We start from the raw sequence: 20,179 nt of genomic DNA on the forward strand, positions 1-20,179 counted from the left end.
GATTTTACTAGCAATTGCCCCCTGTCCAGAACTTGTTTCTGAGTTGTATTGTTTACCTGTTATTTTGTATTTGGCCTGGATAACATACTGATAGATACCTTTGATATAGTTTAAACATATTTTAAGTTGCTGTTTGTTAAATTATGAAGAAGTATAACCGATTCAGGTGTTGTAGCATGTGCCAATTTGTAGTCATTGCTGCTTTTGAAGGTAGTGTCTGCTGCTATGCAACTCAGTACTTTTTAAGTTACTAATAATAATAATAGTTTGTTTTTTATATAGCGCTTTTCAGGACCAAAGTCCCTCTCAGAGCACTCTACAGATGTATATAATTACCCCAGTCATTGGATTTAGGCTTACCCGCAAGACAACGTATGCACATTCTCCACTCCCTGGGGAGCATTCCAGCCAGGTGTCATTTTTACAAGAGCACACTTGCTCTCGAACCATATTAGCTTTCGCATCGTACTGGGTACACAACTAATACCTGGGTGGAGAGTGGCAAACGTAGATCAATGTCTTGCCACAGGACATTAGTGCCGCGGTGGGACTTGAACCGCGGACCTTGTGATCCACAGTCCGGTGACATATCCACTCGACCACAACACCTCTGCTATGTTAGTCTTTAATGCTGGGATGGCCTACGATGAATAATTTGTAATTTCTGATAGATCTCTGGCCTTTGTTATGGTATTAAACAACTCAGTAGCTGCCAGAAGTTTATTGCGCCTTAAGATTATTACTTCACTTTATATCTGAATCTAAAACAATGACCGAGTATATATGTATGTGAAGCCATGTAAATATAATGATTATAGGGTTTATGAGTATGGTTTAGACAAATTGGAGATGAGCCAAGTGGAATTGACAAAGATAAAATCTAGTGTTCTGTTCTTGTAGAGAGAGGTTTACCATATCATCTTCTTGTTTTTATATGTTGTTGTTTATCTTTGTGGGGGGGGGGGAGTTATTTGGTTTGGTCCCCCCCCCCCCCTTAACCCCCTCCCACCTCCATATTTTAAAGGGGTACATGTCATTTTATTCCTTGTAGGGTAGGTTTTCATTCCTCAGTCATAAAGGACAATGACTTGTTGTGCAATGATACCTTAAGAGGAGAGTGTGAATATCTTTTGAATGTCTTATCTATTTCTATAAATGTGATATAAGTATTTTCTTGAATATTACTGCAACACCAGTGGAAACCAAATATCTATGTAACTTGTTTGCAAAGACCAAATAAAATATCTTGTATCTTATTGATATTGTAAATTCTTGTGCCTTTTTCATATATTATATATATGTGACATGCACGCACGGTACTGCCCAATGTATGAGAGATGGATGCACTGTATAGTATTATAAAGCCAGCCATTACATTCCTAAAGAGCATTAACAATGTGTGCACTATCTTCACTCTCTGCAGAGCATTTAGAAAAAATAAAATGTGCATTGTACAGGGTAGAGAATTTACTTGAGATCAAGACATTAGAGGCCTTCACAAGTTTTCACTTGGTCTCGATTTAAAAACTTTTATGCAAATGTTTATGATGTTGTTTGACTATGATATGAATAACAAGAAATGAATTGAATGTCCTTTTGCCATCTATGTAGGTATATTGGATATGCCTGCTAATGCTATGCATTTTTGGGGAATTTCGCTGAAAGATTGCTTTTAAATTAGTGGTACTCGGAGTGGTTAATTGGCTAGAAAACTTTCTGCACATTTAACAGACCAACACTTTTTGCCTGGTTAAGCATCTGGCATTACCAAATTAATTGGTATTGGTAAATTATTTATAATTTTTCTTTTGATTGAAAACCTGTAAAAAAAATAATTTTATTTTAAAGTAAATGTTGAAATTTAAAGGTATTTGAGGAAGTAAATGAGTGGATTAAGCCAAGATTAACTTTGAGAATATCAGCAAGTGATTTAAACAAGTAATATATTATGATCAGGTAAACATATTTATCACTTACTATTTTTCAGGATTTGTGTTGTCGATATAAGATTATATAATGCAATTTATGACAGTCACTATATAAGATCTGTAATTGTTATTTTACCAAAATTGTTATTTTACCAAAAAATTAAATTGATCTTGCCAAAGGTTCTTGATGATAAAAAGGTTAAATCCCCCATCGGTCTGTGGATATATTTTCTGTATATCAGCATTTTTTAATCTCTTATTATTTACTCTTTAATGTGTCTTTTACTTGACTGGCAAAATATTCTGAGTGTCTTTTCAGAATATTTTGTATTCATTGGTTGTAGTGTTAAACAGTCCAAAGATATGAAGTTTTGTCCTGAATCAAAATTGCTACACTTTTCAACTCAAATCTGTTAATGTATGAAAAAATATAGTTCATATCGTGGATTGTGATCGAGTCAATCTATTAAAAATGTTGTATTGTATATTTTTGCACTGTCGGTTACATTGTAATTATTGAGAATAAAGTTGATTATCATTATACTCACGTTTACAAATAGAATGAACATTATGTACTTCCTTTAAGACTACAGTGCGTGGCAAAGAAGAGTTATCAAACAATAAGAAAGATCTGATGGAAAGAGAGAGGGAGAGAGAGAGAGAGAGAGAGACAGACCGCTTAGTCTTGATCAGATAGAAAGCAAGATGACTTACTATACAAAACAAAGGGAGGAGAGACGTCAAGAAAATTACTCTCATATATATATTTTCTTTTACTCATCTCTCCTCCTTTTGTATTAATTTTGTGTTTGTGATTTCATAATATTCAATAAACTGCATCATGTACGGTGCATCTCCTCACGCACAACAACATGTAAGCTAAAGAAATTGAGACAATATGAACATATGTGTAAGTGTATTCATGATGAAATCTGGACAGTTTATTATCAAAAACATATACAATGAATGAAAAGAGGTTCTCGTGAGTTGTAAAGAACTAATGAAAAGATATTATTCATGCAAAATTTAAAAAGAAACGTTAAGTTTTTTAAACTTTCATCCGCAAAAACCATACCTACACATTGATTAAAACAAAAAAATCTAAAATAGCCGAGAGATGTTTCAAATATAAATTATATGCATAATTTTGACAATAAATATATTAAAAACGTGAGAAAATGAGAGCATGAAGTGGAAAATAATATAGCCGTTGTTTTATTATGCAGTAAAGAATAGGATACATGAACTCACAAACGAACCTAATTCTGAATAATCAAAGACCGTATAACACAGAAAACTTTCATTGGTTAGGGTAATCATAAGATATAGTTCAAGCTTCTACCAACCTTTAAATTATGTAGGCAAGGTTTCGTTCACTCCTGTGGACTTTCTCAAGCCAATTGATTATTCACACTTTTTGCTGTCTGTGAACTCGAGGCAGCAGGCAGCAGGCAGCAAGATAGTGCTTGGATAATCTATTTGCTTGAGAAAGTCCACAGGAGTGAATGGACGAAAGCTTGCCTACTAAATGTTAAGGTTGGTAGAAGCTTAAACTTCATGTTATTATGTTTTTATGCAGTCAGTTTCTTAGTAGTCCTTTCTCTATCTCGTATGATATTCGTTTTTAAAGTAATATTGACACGCCTTGAAATGAGTACATACCATACGTGACACAAGACTACAAACTATTATGTTTAACATTATATATACAGAACCATCTCAAAGTCCTCCATGTTTAGTTTAATAAATGTACAATCAGAGGGTGCGTTCCCCAATATAACTCATGCATTAGATGCGCTAAAATAATATGTATTGTGTTCATGGAATGTTCTGAAACATTGCACTAAAGGAAATCATTAAAAAACATAATATTCTTAATTTCTTATCCACTGTCTATGTTCTCTTATAAGAGAAGTTTAGATTGGTCCAGGGAAATGTTATTGCTTACAAACGCATTGTTTGAATGTACATGTACAAAATAGTGAGAGAAAAAAGTTATAAAACAGCAGATTTTCTCATCGTGCATGATCTAATAATCATATAAAACTAAGAAAATGCGTTCTGAGACACAGTTTATCAAAAACAGGAGCATAGAGATCGTCGAGAACTTGGCTAAAATCATTAAAATAAACCCAACATGGTCTAGATAGGAAAAACCTTATTTCGTCAACAAAAATGACTTAATTAGGACATACCTTCGGCAGTGGGGGAAGGGGGCAACGTCTCTTGCCCGGATATTATTTCCAGTTACACTTTTCCGAGCGAGCTAAGCTAAGCGAGTATAACAAAAAGAAGACAATGTATAATGACAGTGACAAGGTCATTTTGTCTTTGAAATACAGATATAAAACTTAAGAAACCAAAAATAAAAAAAGAAACACACCTTCCAGCCTGAATTTGAGGTGACGGCAGCTCGATTACAAGGTGACGATTGCGCGAATATGGTTACTTAAAAATTACACTTTCCTGAATGTTCGACATTTACATGCGCAACATTCAATGAGTGATACAAAATATAATCTTTCGTGAATTGCACCTACAGACGCAAAGGAAATCGAGAATATGCTTATTGTCTTTGATATGAAGTGATTTGATTTTGAATATTTGAATATTAAGATTAAAGAGTAAACGATTTAAGGCACTAGGAAATCAGAAGAAAGAAACGTAGCATCATTGTGCCTCCTCACTGATTCAAACGTTAATAAATTAATATTGCATGCATACATCTACAGAGAGAAAGAATTCTTTTTTTGTCTAATATTCATCATCATCTTCGGCCTCCTCCTCGCCATCAACCGAGTCCATGCCGACTTCTTCGTAGTCCTTCTCAAGAGCAGCCAAATCTTCACGAGCCTCGGAGAACTCTCCTTCCTCCATACCCTCTCCGACATACCAATGGACGAAAGCACGCTTGGCGTACATCAGATCGAACTTGTGGTCAAGACGAGCCCAGGCCTCGGCGATGGCGGTGTTGTTGCTCAGCATACAGACGGCACGTTGGACTTTAGCAAGATCACCACCAGGGACGACGGTGGGTGGCTGGTAGTTGATACCGACCTTGAAGCCAGTTGGACACCAGTCAACAAACTGGATGGTACGCTTGGTCTTGATGGTAGCGATGGCGGCGTTGACATCCTTGGGGACGACATCACCACGGTACAGGAGACAGCAAGCCATGTACTTGCCGTGACGGGGATCGCACTTCACCATCTGGTTGGCGGGCTCGAAGCAGGAGTTGGTGATCTCAGAAACGCTCAGTTGCTCATGGTAGGCCTTCTCAGCCGAGATGACTGGGGCGTAGATGACTTGGGGGAAGTGGATACGAGGGTAGGGCACCAGATTAGTCTGGAACTCTGTCAGATCGACGTTCAGAGAACCATCGAAGCGTAATGATGCAGTGATTGACGAAACAATCTGTCCGATCAGACGGTTGAGGTTGGTGTACGTCGGACGCTCGATGTCGAGGTTTCGACGACAGATATCGTAGATGGCTTCGTTGTCGACCATGAAGGCGCAGTCGGAGTGCTCGAGGGTGGTGTGGGTTGTCAGGATGGAGTTGTAAGGCTCGACCACGGCAGTTGAGATCTGAGGAGCGGGGTAGATTGCGAACTCGAGCTTGCATTTCTTGCCGTAGTCAATGGACAGACGCTCCATGAGCAGGGAGGTGAAACCTGAGCCGGTGCCACCGCCGAAACTGTGAAACACCAAGAAACCTTGAAGTCCTGAACACAGATCAGCCTGAAAAATATTAAGTGATTTTAATCAGTCAACCTTGTTTTGGGTGGGTCTAAAGAACTTTATGTTCATGACAACGGTGACGTCAGTTTGAATCAAAATACAAGTAGACGAAGGAATTTATTACGAAGAAAACATGAGCAGATGGGCTACATTGATAGGAAGAGGAGAATAAGAAGAGGAGGGAATAGGAAACAAGAAAAGGCGAGGAGGAGAAGATGGAGGATGATGAAGAGTAAGGGAAATGGTGGAAGAGTAAGGGGTGGTGGATATTGCAAAAGAGGAGGTGGAAGCGTAGGAGGATGTGGAAAGGGATGACAAATAGGAGGACGGTTGAGGAGGAGATGAAGGAGAAGATAAAGCGTACGTAGGAGAAAGGGGTGCAGAATGGGAGCTAAAGGAGGAGGAGGAAGAAGCGGTTGTGATGGTGATGGTGAAGGAAGAGAAGGAGGAGGAGACTAGGAAGTGGAGGAAGTGACAAGTTTGTGGCTGCTTTTGATCGGTAACTGGGTCATGTGGGGGTGGGGGGGAGGGGGGGACCTCGATCGGTCCCATAAACCAAGATAATGCACAAACCAGGTCCCGATCATTTTCATCCATAACAGTGATACAACACCAACTCTAATGGATTCTTACCAGCTTTCTGACTCTATCGAGGACGATATCGATGATCTCCTTGCCGACGGTGTAGTGACCACGGGCGTAGTTGTTGGCAGCATCCTCCTTGCCGGTAATCAACTGCTCGGGACCGAAAAGCTGACGGTAAGTACCGGTTCGAACCTCATCTGGAATGAGAGAAAAAGGATGAAAGAGGGTTCTGATTATTTTTCATTTACTAGGTGACGAAGGAGGGATGTGTGGATATGGAAATGTGTAAGAGAGAGAGAGAGAGATAGAGAGATAGAATCAAATCTAATGGAGATGAAATAATGTTAAGGGGAAGGAGGGTTAATTGACGACGGATGAATTAGAAAGTAACAGAAATGTGGAAAGAAAAACAAAATACTGTATCTTAATGTAAACTCTAATTCAGCATTAAGTTAATAAGATAAACCCACATTACAATACTGAAGGCGAAAGTATTATTGTCACAACCATATTGATATTAGATATCATAACAGCACATTAAAGCGAGAGTAAAGCTATTCACAGGTGTATTTGACGAGGTGTATAGTATTTGATTACTTTCACTGATGCATAAACAGGAATTTTACAATGAAAACACACGCATAGACATCCATCGCCTTCGGTCCTATAATTTTTCTCGCGCAATACTAAATTAAGCAATGTCATGTTATGGAATGTATGTAGTCCTTTATGATACACAAGCAGGTGATATTTTGATCGCTACCATTATCCTGCTATCGATCATAAATGGCGGGAAAACAAAAGTCCGAGGGTTTTGGCATTAATATTGCGAAATACATAAAATTTCACAACTCTCTCGTCATATTTCTTCCCGTATAACCTTGTTTAATACAGGAAGATATCAAATGAGCTCCATAGAGTATGCATGTAGGTTTACATTGCATTAATATTTACTTACATCAATATTGCCACGGAGTCTATAAATTGTTTTTTATACTGTCTAGGGTGCTTTGTTCTATTTTTCATGTTTGTAATAAGTCACTGTTCGAGGAAATCAAATGTGATATTCTTCACAAATCTCATGTGGCGCAAAACTAAACAAAATAATAACCCCCTCCCCTACCCCCCCCCCAAAAAAAGTTGTCTTCCTGTATATAATAAACTCTTCGCACCCTACTCCTATGTGTATGGTCTGATTGATGTCCTGACAAAGCGCCCGCCCGCCCCCCCCCCCCCCCCCCCCCCCATTGGCTAGACCACGACAATTGGTGTCAGGAGTGGGATTCGAGCCCTGCGCCCCCACTAAACAAAACAAAACAAAAAAGGGGGGGGGGGGTCAGTGAGTGCATTACAGCAGCTCACAAGCTGTCTTGGTCAAGCGACTTTCGCCAAGTAGGGGCGCAGCCTCAGATTAAAAATGTATATGTTACGGCTCCCCAGTTTTGAATATGACGAGTAGGGGGGGGGGGGCGTTCCATGATATTTTATGTATATATTTCTGGATATATTTCAACACAAATTTCCGTAACCATATTTCATTTGTATATACACTTCAGAGGCTCAAACAAATGTGAAATTCTGTTATTCCTTTGTCTAGATGTCTTCAGATTGTTATCAATTTCATTTCAAAATAAAGATATAAAGTAACAGAAAATTGAGGGGGTCGAGAAAGGTAACGAGGAGGGGACGGGAAACTTTAAATCGATTTCATTTAGCCGACATTATTCTTTGAATCAAACATAATAACGAACGGCTAAAAGTTAAATTACTCCAAAGTAAACACTATAGGTACAAACGGTAGCTGTGTATATAGATTTGTTATGACCTGTGTACTGCTAAATTAACGGACGATAACTATATGAAAAGCTCAAATTGTATTTTTTTTTAAAGCCTATTCTTTAGTAGTTAAAAAAAAGATGAGACTTAATATATTGTAGGAAAGGGAAAGGAGAGGAAAAGAGAGAAGGAGAGAAAGGGAGTGGGTATAGATGAGGAGGAAGAAATAGAGGAGAAGAGGTGTATAGGAGAGAGGTATAAAAAAAAAAAGATCAACGAGGGAATCAGGAGGGAAAACGGAGGAGATAAAGAAAGGAGGAAGATAGGAGAGGAAAAGGAGGAAGAGGAGAAAGAGAAGGAAGAGGAGGAGAAGGGAGAGCAATGAAGGAGGGGGAATGAGGATGGAGGAAGGGTGGACGAGGCAGAGGGGGAGGGGTACGACGAATAGTATCAAAGTTGGGTACACCCCCGTCCCCCGCCCCCACACAGTGTTATTTATGGTACGCATGATGTTCCCTCCTTTTGAAAACACCCCCCCCCCCCCCAAGTCCGGTGTGTAAAGTCAATACGGGCCGGATTTTTGTGTACTACGAGCCGTGCTTTGGTGCGTGAAAAGTACCCCTTTACCGGACATTTTGGTAACACGCATGGTATCCCTCCGTTCACGGAGTAGGGGGGGGGGGAGGGGTACACCTCTGTAAAATAAATCAATTGACAGTGATGATTAATTCGAAATAAACCTGAAGTATTAAAAATGGACAACCCGCAGCGACAACAACCTAATTGAATGGGATAATCATTGTGTTCATCAGCAAATTGTTGCAATCTTTATTACTTCTTTTCATGGCATAATTCTGAAAATATGGTTTATCCTTGACAGATAACGTTTAAATCATATCAGAGCTTCATTGATCAATCTGATGCGTCATAGACATTTATCAATAAAGTTCTGATAAGATATCTATAGATTATGTCTATATCAAGAATCAATCATATTGTCACGATCATGTCATGAAAAGAGGTAAGAAAAAAAATTATATAATGGGAAATAGTGTATATTGTGTGTTATACATCTCCCTGTGTTTTTCTTCTTCTTCATATTGTTTTTAATAAACCACACGTCATGACACTTTGGACAGCAAGTTTACCTTCATCTTTTAATCTGTTTGTATTTCTGTTACTACATGATAACCTTTATAGTTTGGTATCATTATGTCAATGCTATTTCAAAACTAATATCATGAAGTATTTGCTCCTTAGTAACATAAGTTTTTTTTCAATAGGGAGATGGGAGAGATCTCCCTAGGTTTACATATATTTTATAATTCAAAAGAACGTGAAAATCCACGGAGATGGAACAAAAGGATTATACTAAGGACAATACATTAGACGTTAAACGAGTTAAAGAGACTGTTGTTGTTGTTGTTTTTCCCAGGAGTTCTGAAAACTGTTAACATTTTGAACAGCGGGCCCTGTTCGTCGTCAGGAGTAATCTTGAGAGCTGAGCAAAACTCATCTGAAAATACATTATAGGACTAATATTACAGAGTGCATAAAGCAACATGTATCAACTCTTTGTATTTCATTGGTACCCAGCTATATAATAAACAGCGAAGCAGCCGGATTGTACATACATGTAATATATTTTATTCGTTTTTTAATTAGTCTATGAATATGATAATTGGGATCATACGCGCATTTATGGCATCTTTGTGGGAAGAAAAGAACAAGTAAACACATTATTTAATGTTACATTGTATTATAGTTTGGAAGGAAGTATAACATACAATCGTATTTTCGTTCCATTGTTGTTGTCATGCTTTTGTGCATGCTACCAAAGTTGACGATTTCTCGTTTCCATGGGAACCGGTAACAGATGTGCTGGAAAATTGCGTGTACTGCACGATTTTAATACCCTAATGAAAGGTGATAGTCGCAAATAAAAGGATTTTAATCTAGAAGACGACACGACTTGGAGATATCAGACGATAACGGCATAATTTCTCACGTAATTCTAAATAATTTAGAACGTTGACAAAAATTAAGTGCCTACGTACTATACTTTGAACAGAACGAAAGGGAGAAAAGGAGGGAGAGAGAAAAGGGTACAGAGGGTGGCTTTTTATAAAAGCAATAACGAAAGGAACATAAGAAAGACAACAATTAAACTTAAGAAGAGGTATCACCCCTTTAGAGGCACAAACAATCAAATAAAACATTAACGATGGCGTGATTTTTAAACAAGAAGAAAAGAAAAAAGAAACGTCATGAAAAGAATCGGAAAAGATAGGAAAGCCATGGACAAAAAGAGAGAGAAATGATGATAACACCTTAGTTAGTAGGTGAAAGAGAGAGAGAACAAAGAGAATGACTCATCAAACGTTCTAAAATATGTATGTACCAGCATGCGTTACTAGGCGAGTAACTCCATGATCTATACCTATACTTTCCTGTCAACTCTTCTTACACCATTTCATACCATAATCTCCTAGGGCTTTTTTTTTTTCAAATTTCGAGTAATTTTCATGAAATATGGAGTCGTTTTAATATAGCAGGAAAAGAAACCACGATCCAAGTTGACTTTGAATGCCTTTTGTCTTTCAAAATACATACATTAAATAAAAAAAGAGGAGAAAAGGAAGGTGGAGAGGAAGTAGGATGGGAAGAAGGAGAAGAAGAAGAAAAGGGGGAAAGGAAGAAGAAGAAGGAGGAGGAGAAGGAGAAGAAGAAGGAGGGGAAGAAGGAAGAAGAAGAAGAAGAAAAAGAAGAAGAAGAAGAAGAAGAAGAAAAAGAAGAAGAAGAAGAAGAAGAAGAAGAAGAAGAAGGAGAAGGAGAAGGTAAAAGGAGGATGGGAAGACTTTGAATGCCTTTTGTCTTTCAAAATACATACATTAAATTTTAAAAAAGAGGAGAAGAGGAAGGTGGAGAGGAAGAAGGATGGGAAGAAGGAGAAGAAGAAGAAAAGGAAGAAGAAGAAGAAGAAGAAGAAGAAGAAGAAGAAGAAGAAGAAGAAGAAGAAGGAGAAGGAGAAGAAGAAAAAAAAAAGAAGAAGAAGAAGGAGAAGAAGAAAGAAGAAAAAGAAGAAGAAGAAGAAGGAGAAGGAAAAGGAAGGGAAGGAGAAGAAGGAGGAGACGGGTATAGGTGAAGGAGATGGAGAGGGAGAAGACAGACGAAGAAGAATAGAAAGAGGAAGAAGAAGGAGGAAAGAAGAATACAGAAAAAGAAAGAAGAAGAAATGAAAATGAATGCAAAGTAGAAATTCTGGATCATTTCTTTTTTTCAGAACGCATTTGGAAAGAGGAATCACCATGACAGCATGAATACGATGTTATTGTACTTATTTAAGGTACAATCCTGCTCATCATCATTATCTCGACAAACATTTGTTACATGTAAGAATAACGAGAGTACACAAGGGGGATCAGTACGAATCGATCTCGGTGTCGCAAAGTGCCCTCTTATTTACGGGTGGATTAACTAGATAAACAGGGGAGGGATCGCTGTATGTACCGGTGGATTAAGGGATTAGCTAAGCCATTGTCCTCGAATGGACTCTGGGGACCGCTGGCAACTTCTTTCCGCAAACAACCTCGAAATGAATGAAAGAGTTGACTTTTAGCGCCGACTTGATATCAATAAATGAGATAAAAGAGGCAGTTGTAACGGATGAAGCTCCCGTGTTTTATGGACAATTTACAAGGTTGTTCATAGATCTGCTTTGTGTTGTCAACAAGCCCTTGTGAAAATTGGTCGTTAGCCACTTCAAGTCAGAAAGACACGGAGGTAAACGGATGTTTTAACTTGTCACAATATGGCAGGGGTGGAGGGAGGGGGGGGGCACTTCGGAATTGATATTTAAAAACTACAACTACAAAAACTACAATTAAATTATAGAGAAGGGAAATGAAAAGGGAGGAAATCATTCGTACAGGTACACACAGAATCTTGTAGATAATAATAATTTAGTAATATTAATGTTGAGATAAGAATTGTTAAGTCAAGGCGAGTCTACATCTCTCAAAATCTGGGTCCACATTTTTAAAACCGGATCGAAGAAAGAATAGATTTTGACAAAATTCAGCGTAATGTGAATTTGCTTCACACAACTTATACTACCTGTAGCATTACGTCTTGCTAAAACAAGTTTTTTTTAAAATTGCCGTCTATAAATAGGATGCCCCTTTTCTGTTTGTAGTCATTTACAGAAGCTATTAACAATATTTCCTTTTGGAAGAGTAGGGTGAAAATTATGCTAAAGGACTACATGAGATTGTCAATGTCTCTCAAAGATGAATGGATGAATGGAATGAATATGCAAAATTAAAAATTATCTTTAAAGGACACCGCCCCTCCCCCCCCCCCCCCCCATTTCATATCAAAATCATAATACCACCAACCTATGCAATTACTCATGTACACCCTGGTCATCATAAGCCAAGTTCAGCTATTACCAGCGGGGCATTTCCGTTCTTTACAGCTGCCTTTTGCACTAAGCTGCTCTATAAACTGGACTAGATTTACGCTTCCACTCGCATTTTTGTCACTGGTCATCGCATATCGCCTTTTTTTAAAACTCCTCTTTTCGAACATGGCAGGAGGCTTTATTTCGAAAACACATGCTATATCGACCGCCGTTTTGGCTATGAGATTGAGCATTCTTTACACGGCCAATATTATGATGCAGAAGGGAATAGTTGTTTAGTCATTTAAAAAAGTGAGCATTGGTTCAGGCCTTCAGGGTCAAATGAATATTTTTATGTATTTTTTTCGTTTTTGAAGCTCAGAATAATTGTAATGTCAAATCAAATGAATGTGTAATAATATATAGAACATGTATAAAAGTAAAAGAAGATGAAGAGAGATAGAGAAGGGGAAGAGAGAGAGAGAGAGAGAGAGAGAGAGCAATAGAGGAGGTAGAAGAATGCGGTTAATAGAAACAGAAAGATGAGCAAAATGATAGGAGTATAATGGTATAATCAGCTGATCAGTGAGATGGTGAAAACACAGGCATAAAGAAAAAAAAGGGGGAAACCCATAAAAAAAAGGATAATCGTCATGCCAAAGAGACTATTCCTTACCAATCACGGTGGGTTCTAGATCAACATAAACAGCTCTTGGTATGTGCTTTCCAGCTCCAGTCTCACTGAAGAAGGTGTTAAAGGAATCGTCACCACCTCCGATGGTCTTGTCTGAGGGCATCTGTCCATCGGGTTGGATGCCGTGCTCCAAACAGAACAACTCCCAACAAGCATTGCCCATTTGGACACCGGCCTGGCCGAGATGAAGTGAGAGGCATTCACGCTAAAATATTTTTAAAAAATAGAGAGCGAAAGAGAGAGAGAGAGAGAGAGAGAGAGAGAGAGAGAGAGAGAGAGAGAGAGAATAAGTGCACAGATGTGATAATTTCATATTTTCAAAAGTTTTCTTCTTTTAAGTTTGAGACAAAATGATAGTGTGTTGCAAAAGATAGTTCATTTCATTCTTCGTAATCTGTTTTATTCATCAAATGCTTAGTTATAAAGGCGGTGTGATGCTTGCAAATATCTATAAACTTCATTTCTATTCTCGAATGAATCACTATCCAGAGAAAAAAAATAGAAGAGCAATGACAAAAATATAATATGTGTTTTGCTAGCAAAATCTTAAACATAGTGATTGTCATTCATCTTGTCTAAAAAAGAGTTTCATTACATTCATTTGGATCTTTCCGTTTGACACACACATTCTTATTCTGTAAAAGCGAAGCGATAATTGTGAATATTTGTTCATTTCTATAGTTGAAATTATTCATTTTGTGTTGATTTATTAAATCAAATTCATACTGCCTATTTCATTTTCTATAATTTGGGCTTATACCATAGTGTTTGGTGTTTGTGAATAACTAGCGCCTTTAAATCTCATTCACAATTAGACTGAATCCATAATCACAGCTCAAGGTCTATCAAAAGATATCAACCGTCATGTTATCGCGAAAAATCACAAAAATGCAAACATGACGGGGGCAGGAGACGCGATTTAAAAAATCGAAGTTCACTTCCAAAAAATCAAATGATTATTGTCTGCACGTCGTTGTCATGGTGATACTATACAACCCAGCTTACAATTACCATACTTCGGTATACTTCGCTACCACGTGAATGCTACCTGGAGGATTAGCGTGTGAAGTGTGGAATCAAATGATGTGATGAAAATCGATGAATGTGATGAAAATCGATAGTGAATAGGTGCTTTACAAAAAATCAATCTTGCAATGATAACGGACAGATTGTTGGGCTGGCAAATTCCATTGATTCACGTTTTCCCACGACCAAGGTGAATACTTTCACATATCAGAGAAGCTCATGACAATGATTTTCGTCAAATTCACAAAAGCCCGATCTTAAACATTCTTTTGAGTGAACTTCGCATTTTCATCGATCCCCAGCTCCGTTTGTTTTATTCATATTTGCATTTGCACCAATCTCAAAATTGCAAACTCTTCATAGTTGCAACAAACGGATACAATATATGTTCGCAAGTTTCATAATGTTTTTTTTAAGTATCAACAATGTTTTCGATAAAGCGAATTTTGCACAATTCACCAGTGAGTAAATTTCAGAAGAAAAAAGATCGATTCTAAAAGACCTTTCGGCAGAATAGATACTGGTTTAATCAAATAATTATAAATTTATTATTAATTTTGACCTTGGCAGGGAGAGTAAACTCAGTAATGAAATCCACAGTACTTTAATGCAAGAAAAAACTTGGCTTCTGATATTTTTGTTTATTCAACCAGTAAATTCATCATGAGATAATCAAAACTTACCATTCTGTCCTTTGGAAGAAAGTTTCTAATCTAAGAAGCAATGGTCGAATCGACGACAAGGCAGTGTAACAAAACTTCTTGTATTCCTCCGAAAATTAAGTCACTCTAAGACGAACGTATACACCTTTTCTTTTTTAAAGTAATTCTTGTTTTCTTCGATTTATCGAATTTTCAAACACGGTTAAAAAAGAGAAGATTTTGAAAATTGTTGAGAGAGCTCTCACAACCAAACAATCAAGGAGTTATGGTGAGACCAAATGATAGTGCGATCGGCGCTATCGGGGTTTTTATACCGGCACACGCTGTCGTCTGCTCGCTACGACTTGTAACCTAGGAACAAGGCGTGAACATAGTAACTCCCAGTGAAACGGCCAGGCAACGAATAATGGTCGTGGCAAATTTCAAAATAGGTTGATACAAGGACCTTTTGCTTGAAGTATACGGTCATAAAAGAAAAATGATACAGAGTATACTCCAATCACTTTGCTGGTCAGGTGCTTATGCGGAAATGTGCTACCAGCAGAAGTAGGTTATCTTTGTAACATGTAAAGAAAAAAGCTAACGATTTTACTAAGCTCTAAAGCTGTTTGTATAATAGTATTTTCCTCGTTTTATATCACCCTTCTTAGCGAAGCACAATCAGGACAATGCTCCCACGATTCTACGCATTCAACTAATGTTGTTCATCATGATAAAGTTTCTTTGTTAACTCATTAAACGTCTTTTTGTTCTTTTATTCTTTTGAAAATCACGATGTTTACAGGTATAAAAGTGAAAATCTCATGAAGCTAAGGGTTGCAAATATTTATGTGTAAGACCCATATTATATGCTACAATGACACAATATGAAAAGGATCTATATTCTCAAATGCTGCAAACTTTATGCACCCTAATCTGATGTTCAGAACAGACTTCTAGCCTTTATAACGATAACCAATCAACTTATTCCATAATACTTTCATCTCTTAAAAATGATATATAACAACAATATCATCAATTACACATTTTGCTTGTATTCCTAAACAGAATACGAAGGAATTAGCATTTCATTCATTTTGTCAAAACCTGACGTAAGAACTATATGTTCATTTTCATATAGTTGGCCTCTGCATTTATCTTGATTATTTTACTTACCCCAATACTTTCATGCTTTTAATTATATGCATTTGTATGTGTGTGTATTTAAGTTGTCACTCTTTATGTAAATCAATTATATTATTTGAATGTTTTATATTTGATTTTTCAATAAATGCAGAAACATCTGCTTAACAAAATATATATATATATCGCAAAAATTTAAAATGCAATTTTGAGGAAAACTTCGTTGATTCCACATTGATCTTGACATTTTCCATTTTCCTTCTGTTTCTTTCATTCTATTTTCATCTCGGAAAGTACTCCCACTTGAAATGAAATAAACACACATCACGTAGTGATATACCCCCTTCTAAAGGTAAGCGTTCTTAATTTATATACCCAAATTTCATATTGCATTAAATCGTGACGCGATCACTTTTTCAAATCGGGAGGTAAGGAACCAATTCAAATGTTTCGGCAAAGTTGAGCAAGAAACTTTAGGTTGATATTCTCACTTCGCTAACGGCGTGAGAGGACCGATATGATCCAGGTTTACAAGATTCTTCATGGTATCGACAGACTCAGTCCAGAACATTTCTTCAAGAGACCAGATTACCAATTCACTCGTGGACATCCTGTTTAATACTCATCGCAAGCTTAATGTAAGAGGCTGTTTCTTCAGTAAACGTGTCATCGAGCTATGGAATAAACTGCCATAATCTCTAATCACTGCACGTAACATAGGCATCTTTAAAACTGGCCTAGATAAACACTGGCTGTTTAAACAATTTCATATCACCTGACATCCACGTCTTAAATCGCAAACTGACAATTGAACATATATCTTGGAAGACGACCGGGAGACCTACAGGACTACCTCACTCCCGTATATCGACGTTGACGATATCATCATAACTTTACATAAACCGACAAATCTATCTATACAGACATACAATTAAAATAACAATGTCCCCCAAAAGTAGCGCTGATACTTCATCCAAGTTTCCAAATAGTTATACATAAAATTTGAACGTATTATGAAGCAAATTTGCTTGATATTGAAGTGAACGCTATAGTGTGAGATTGTAGGAATACTTCAAAACCCTACTTCTTACATCGAATTTCATATCTTACTCAATTTCTTGTCAACTAATTGAACCTGGAGTCCCTACTACAAAGAAACTGCTTTTCTTTGAAAGGTTGGTTCACCTGATTTTCTCAGTGTTTTAATGTTTGGAGAGGGATTTATATCCTTGCTGGTAGGATTAATGTATCTGCAGCTTGGGACACGATACTGTTCACAAACACATTAATGTCGCTAATTCATTGATGGGCACTACCTACTAATCTCTTGTACAAGCATGGTCATGGTGGTACCACAACCATTCAAGTATGTGTATCCTAGTTCACACAGCAGCAACGACACGTTGCAAAATTAAATCAATCAATATGGCAAGCAAACCTCAGGCAAATTTCATGCCATCGCGACGCCTTAAGAGCAATTGTGTTGAAAAAAGCGTAAAAGTTATATGTATTCAATGTATCAGTAAATTATTTGTGTAGAACTGTAACATTATTTTCCTACAATTTTGAATAAATACTCGTTCTAAATTTCATAATAACGTAAAAGTCAGAAAAAAGTCTAAAAACACAAGGTAATTATAGAAAGTTGATTATTGCTAATTCGTCTAATACTTTTGTTTTCATTTCTTTTGTTAGAAAAAAGAATAAAATCAATCTTTAAATCGACCCGCCTTCATGATGATGTTAGTGCACTTGTTGCCACCCTGCAGTCATGGGGGCGTCCCCCTCCTTAGAATGGACGCTTTTGTTCGACAAATTGTGTGAGTAATATCAGAGCATGACAAAGACTAATACATAGTTTGATAAATCTGAAATGGATTATTTGTATTCCAGTTTCTTGCACAAGTTCTGACAAAGTGCAAACAAAGTGATTTAATTGGATAAGCGGGGGAAAATCTACAAATTAGTTTTCAAGTGTAAAAGGAGCCCACTAAAAAGATCTGTCAGTAAATGATATATAAACATATCATATAAGTAGATGATGACGCACACATTATTTTACAAGACTGTAAAAGAATCCTTCTCGTCATGACTAATTGATTCTGATTGGCTAACACATCGCGCCGTTGCCTAGCGACCACCTGTTGTTCTTTGAAGCTGGTCGTCTGGTAGAGTTTCTGTCGCCAAGATTGAGAGCGCTTTATATCACTTCATATAGCACTGCCATACTCAATATATTTCACGCCACGAACCCTGTTTCCTTTCCACTTTATTCCATTAACATCTTGTTTATCTGGATTCCCGGCCCCCCCCCCCCCACTCAGTGTTATTTAGGGTACGCATATGCTCGTTCCCTCTTTTTGAAAGCACCCCCTATCTGAGGACTGCCAACATTTCCGAACCCCCCTTTCGCGGGCTTTTCGCGGGCTTTTCCTGCCTTGGAGACCCCCCTAAATCAGGAAAAATGCTCAATGTACCCCCCTAAATTCGGAATAATTTCTCAGGAGTCCAAAGAGATGAGAGAAAAAAAAGAAAAAACACCCCCTTTTTAAAGAAATCTCCGGGTGAAAAGTCAAATACACCCCTTTTTTTTACAATTCTCGGGCCGGACTTTGTCGCACGAAAAGTACCCCTTTACCGGACATTTTGGCAACACGCATGCGGTCATTTCGAAACCTGAGTGGGGGGGGGGGGGGGGGGGGCCGGGTCTGGATTAATGGTTTGTGAAGTCAGAATAATGGCACCTTATCTACAGCCTACTAGATGCAAAGTTTGATCGTTGAATATTAGAATCGGGCAACGATAGCCTTTAAAATTTTGCCACCCGTTCCTAATAACAAAAGTTATTGTCTTGTGTTAATCAACATGATTGATAGATGAGATCATGAACTCGCCTTATCATAATCAGGTATCTGAGAAACAATTCAGCGTAGATGGAGACATCATATATTCGACAACAAACATGTACTTTTTAATAAATGGTATCACCATCGTCATCATCACCATCATCATCATTGGCATTATCATTGTCATCTTCATCATCCTTCTCATCATCATCAACCACATTATTATCATCATCATCATCATCATCATCATCATAATCCTCATCGACGTCGTCGTCATAATCAACATCACTACCGTTCCCATCGCCCTCTCATATAGTCGTAATAACTACCAATATCACCACAGACACGGCAGACACCACCACACCGCTAAAAGCTTTTTACTCTTCGCCCCATTCTATCATTGTAGTATTTTTTGCATTTAATGTATTTTACTTTGATTTCATCATCTTTGCCATCATGTATCTCGAAATGATACATGAGTTAGTGATGTCGATAGTTCTTTTTTTTTTTTAAAGAATTGCAACACATACACACACACACACACACACACCATAAATAAAGAACATTTGCTAATATGAGTAATGGAGTGTTATTAGTCAGACACGAACCGAGGATTGTGGCGCTAAAAGTACATTTCTAATCAGTGCCCTCACTGGATTTCGAAGCTAGAATCGGTTAATGACACTGACGTCATGTAAATTAATGGATTTACTTGGCATTAAAAACGTGATAATTCTTTTGTCTTGATTTGACATTTAAACAAACATCACCACACTATATACACAATCTGCGGTACAATGGCTCTTGAGTCAATGGAAGGGGGAGATAATGTATGCACTTTGACACATAGTATGAGTAGATTCAGAATCTAATGTACACAAATCATTTCAATGAAGAATGTCTTATTACATGAGAAAAATTAATCTTGTAACTAGCATGATCAATTCAAATTGCAAATTGGGAATATGTGCTGAACCTCCTTTGGGAGACGCATCCTCCGGGAAAAGATCAAAGGGGTAAAGAAGGGGAGGGGGAGAGAGAAAAGGGGGGGAGGGGGAGGGAGGGGGGGGGGGGTGAAAGTTATGATTAAACCTAATACGATTCACAATTTCACTAGGATAATAATCGTGAAGTAGTGAAGCACATTAGGCACTTCCAAATCCGTACTTAATACACGAGAGGTGACGAAATATACATAAAGAAGAACGATGCAATCAGAGAATTTATTTCCAAACTGATGTTTTTATACACCGTACTGATATTGGATAACTCTGTCGTAAACGGGTCTAGGACACCTACCCCCTGGACATCCATCCCCCGGATAACCACCCCAGTCAACTACCCCCTAGGACAACTACCCCCTAGGACTCCTACCCCCTAGGGCAACCACCCTCTAGGAC

At 37.7% G+C, this 20,179-nt stretch overlaps 1 protein-coding gene across 1 annotated transcript; it reads right to left on the reverse strand.

Moving 5' to 3' along the window:
- Positions 1–3,375: 3,375 nt before the first annotated feature.
- LOC577314 (tubulin alpha-1D chain) lies at positions 3,376–15,280 on the reverse strand. Its single transcript, XM_001176244.4, has 4 exons — positions 14,833–15,280; positions 13,106–13,328; positions 6,300–6,448; positions 3,376–5,666 (listed from the first exon to the last, which is right to left on the reverse strand). The coding sequence occupies exons 1-4, from the start codon at positions 14,833–14,835 to the stop codon at positions 4,683–4,685; spliced, it is 1,359 nt and encodes a 452-aa protein (XP_001176244.2). The 5' UTR covers positions 14,836–15,280; the 3' UTR covers positions 3,376–4,682.
- Positions 15,281–20,179: the final 4,899 nt, after the last annotated feature.

Source organism: Strongylocentrotus purpuratus, unplaced genomic scaffold (genome assembly GCF_000002235.5).
Source record: "Strongylocentrotus purpuratus isolate Spur 01 unplaced genomic scaffold, Spur_5.0 spur5_scaffold_21, whole genome shotgun sequence".
Lineage (NCBI taxonomy): Eukaryota > Metazoa > Echinodermata > Echinoidea > Camarodonta > Strongylocentrotidae > Strongylocentrotus > Strongylocentrotus purpuratus.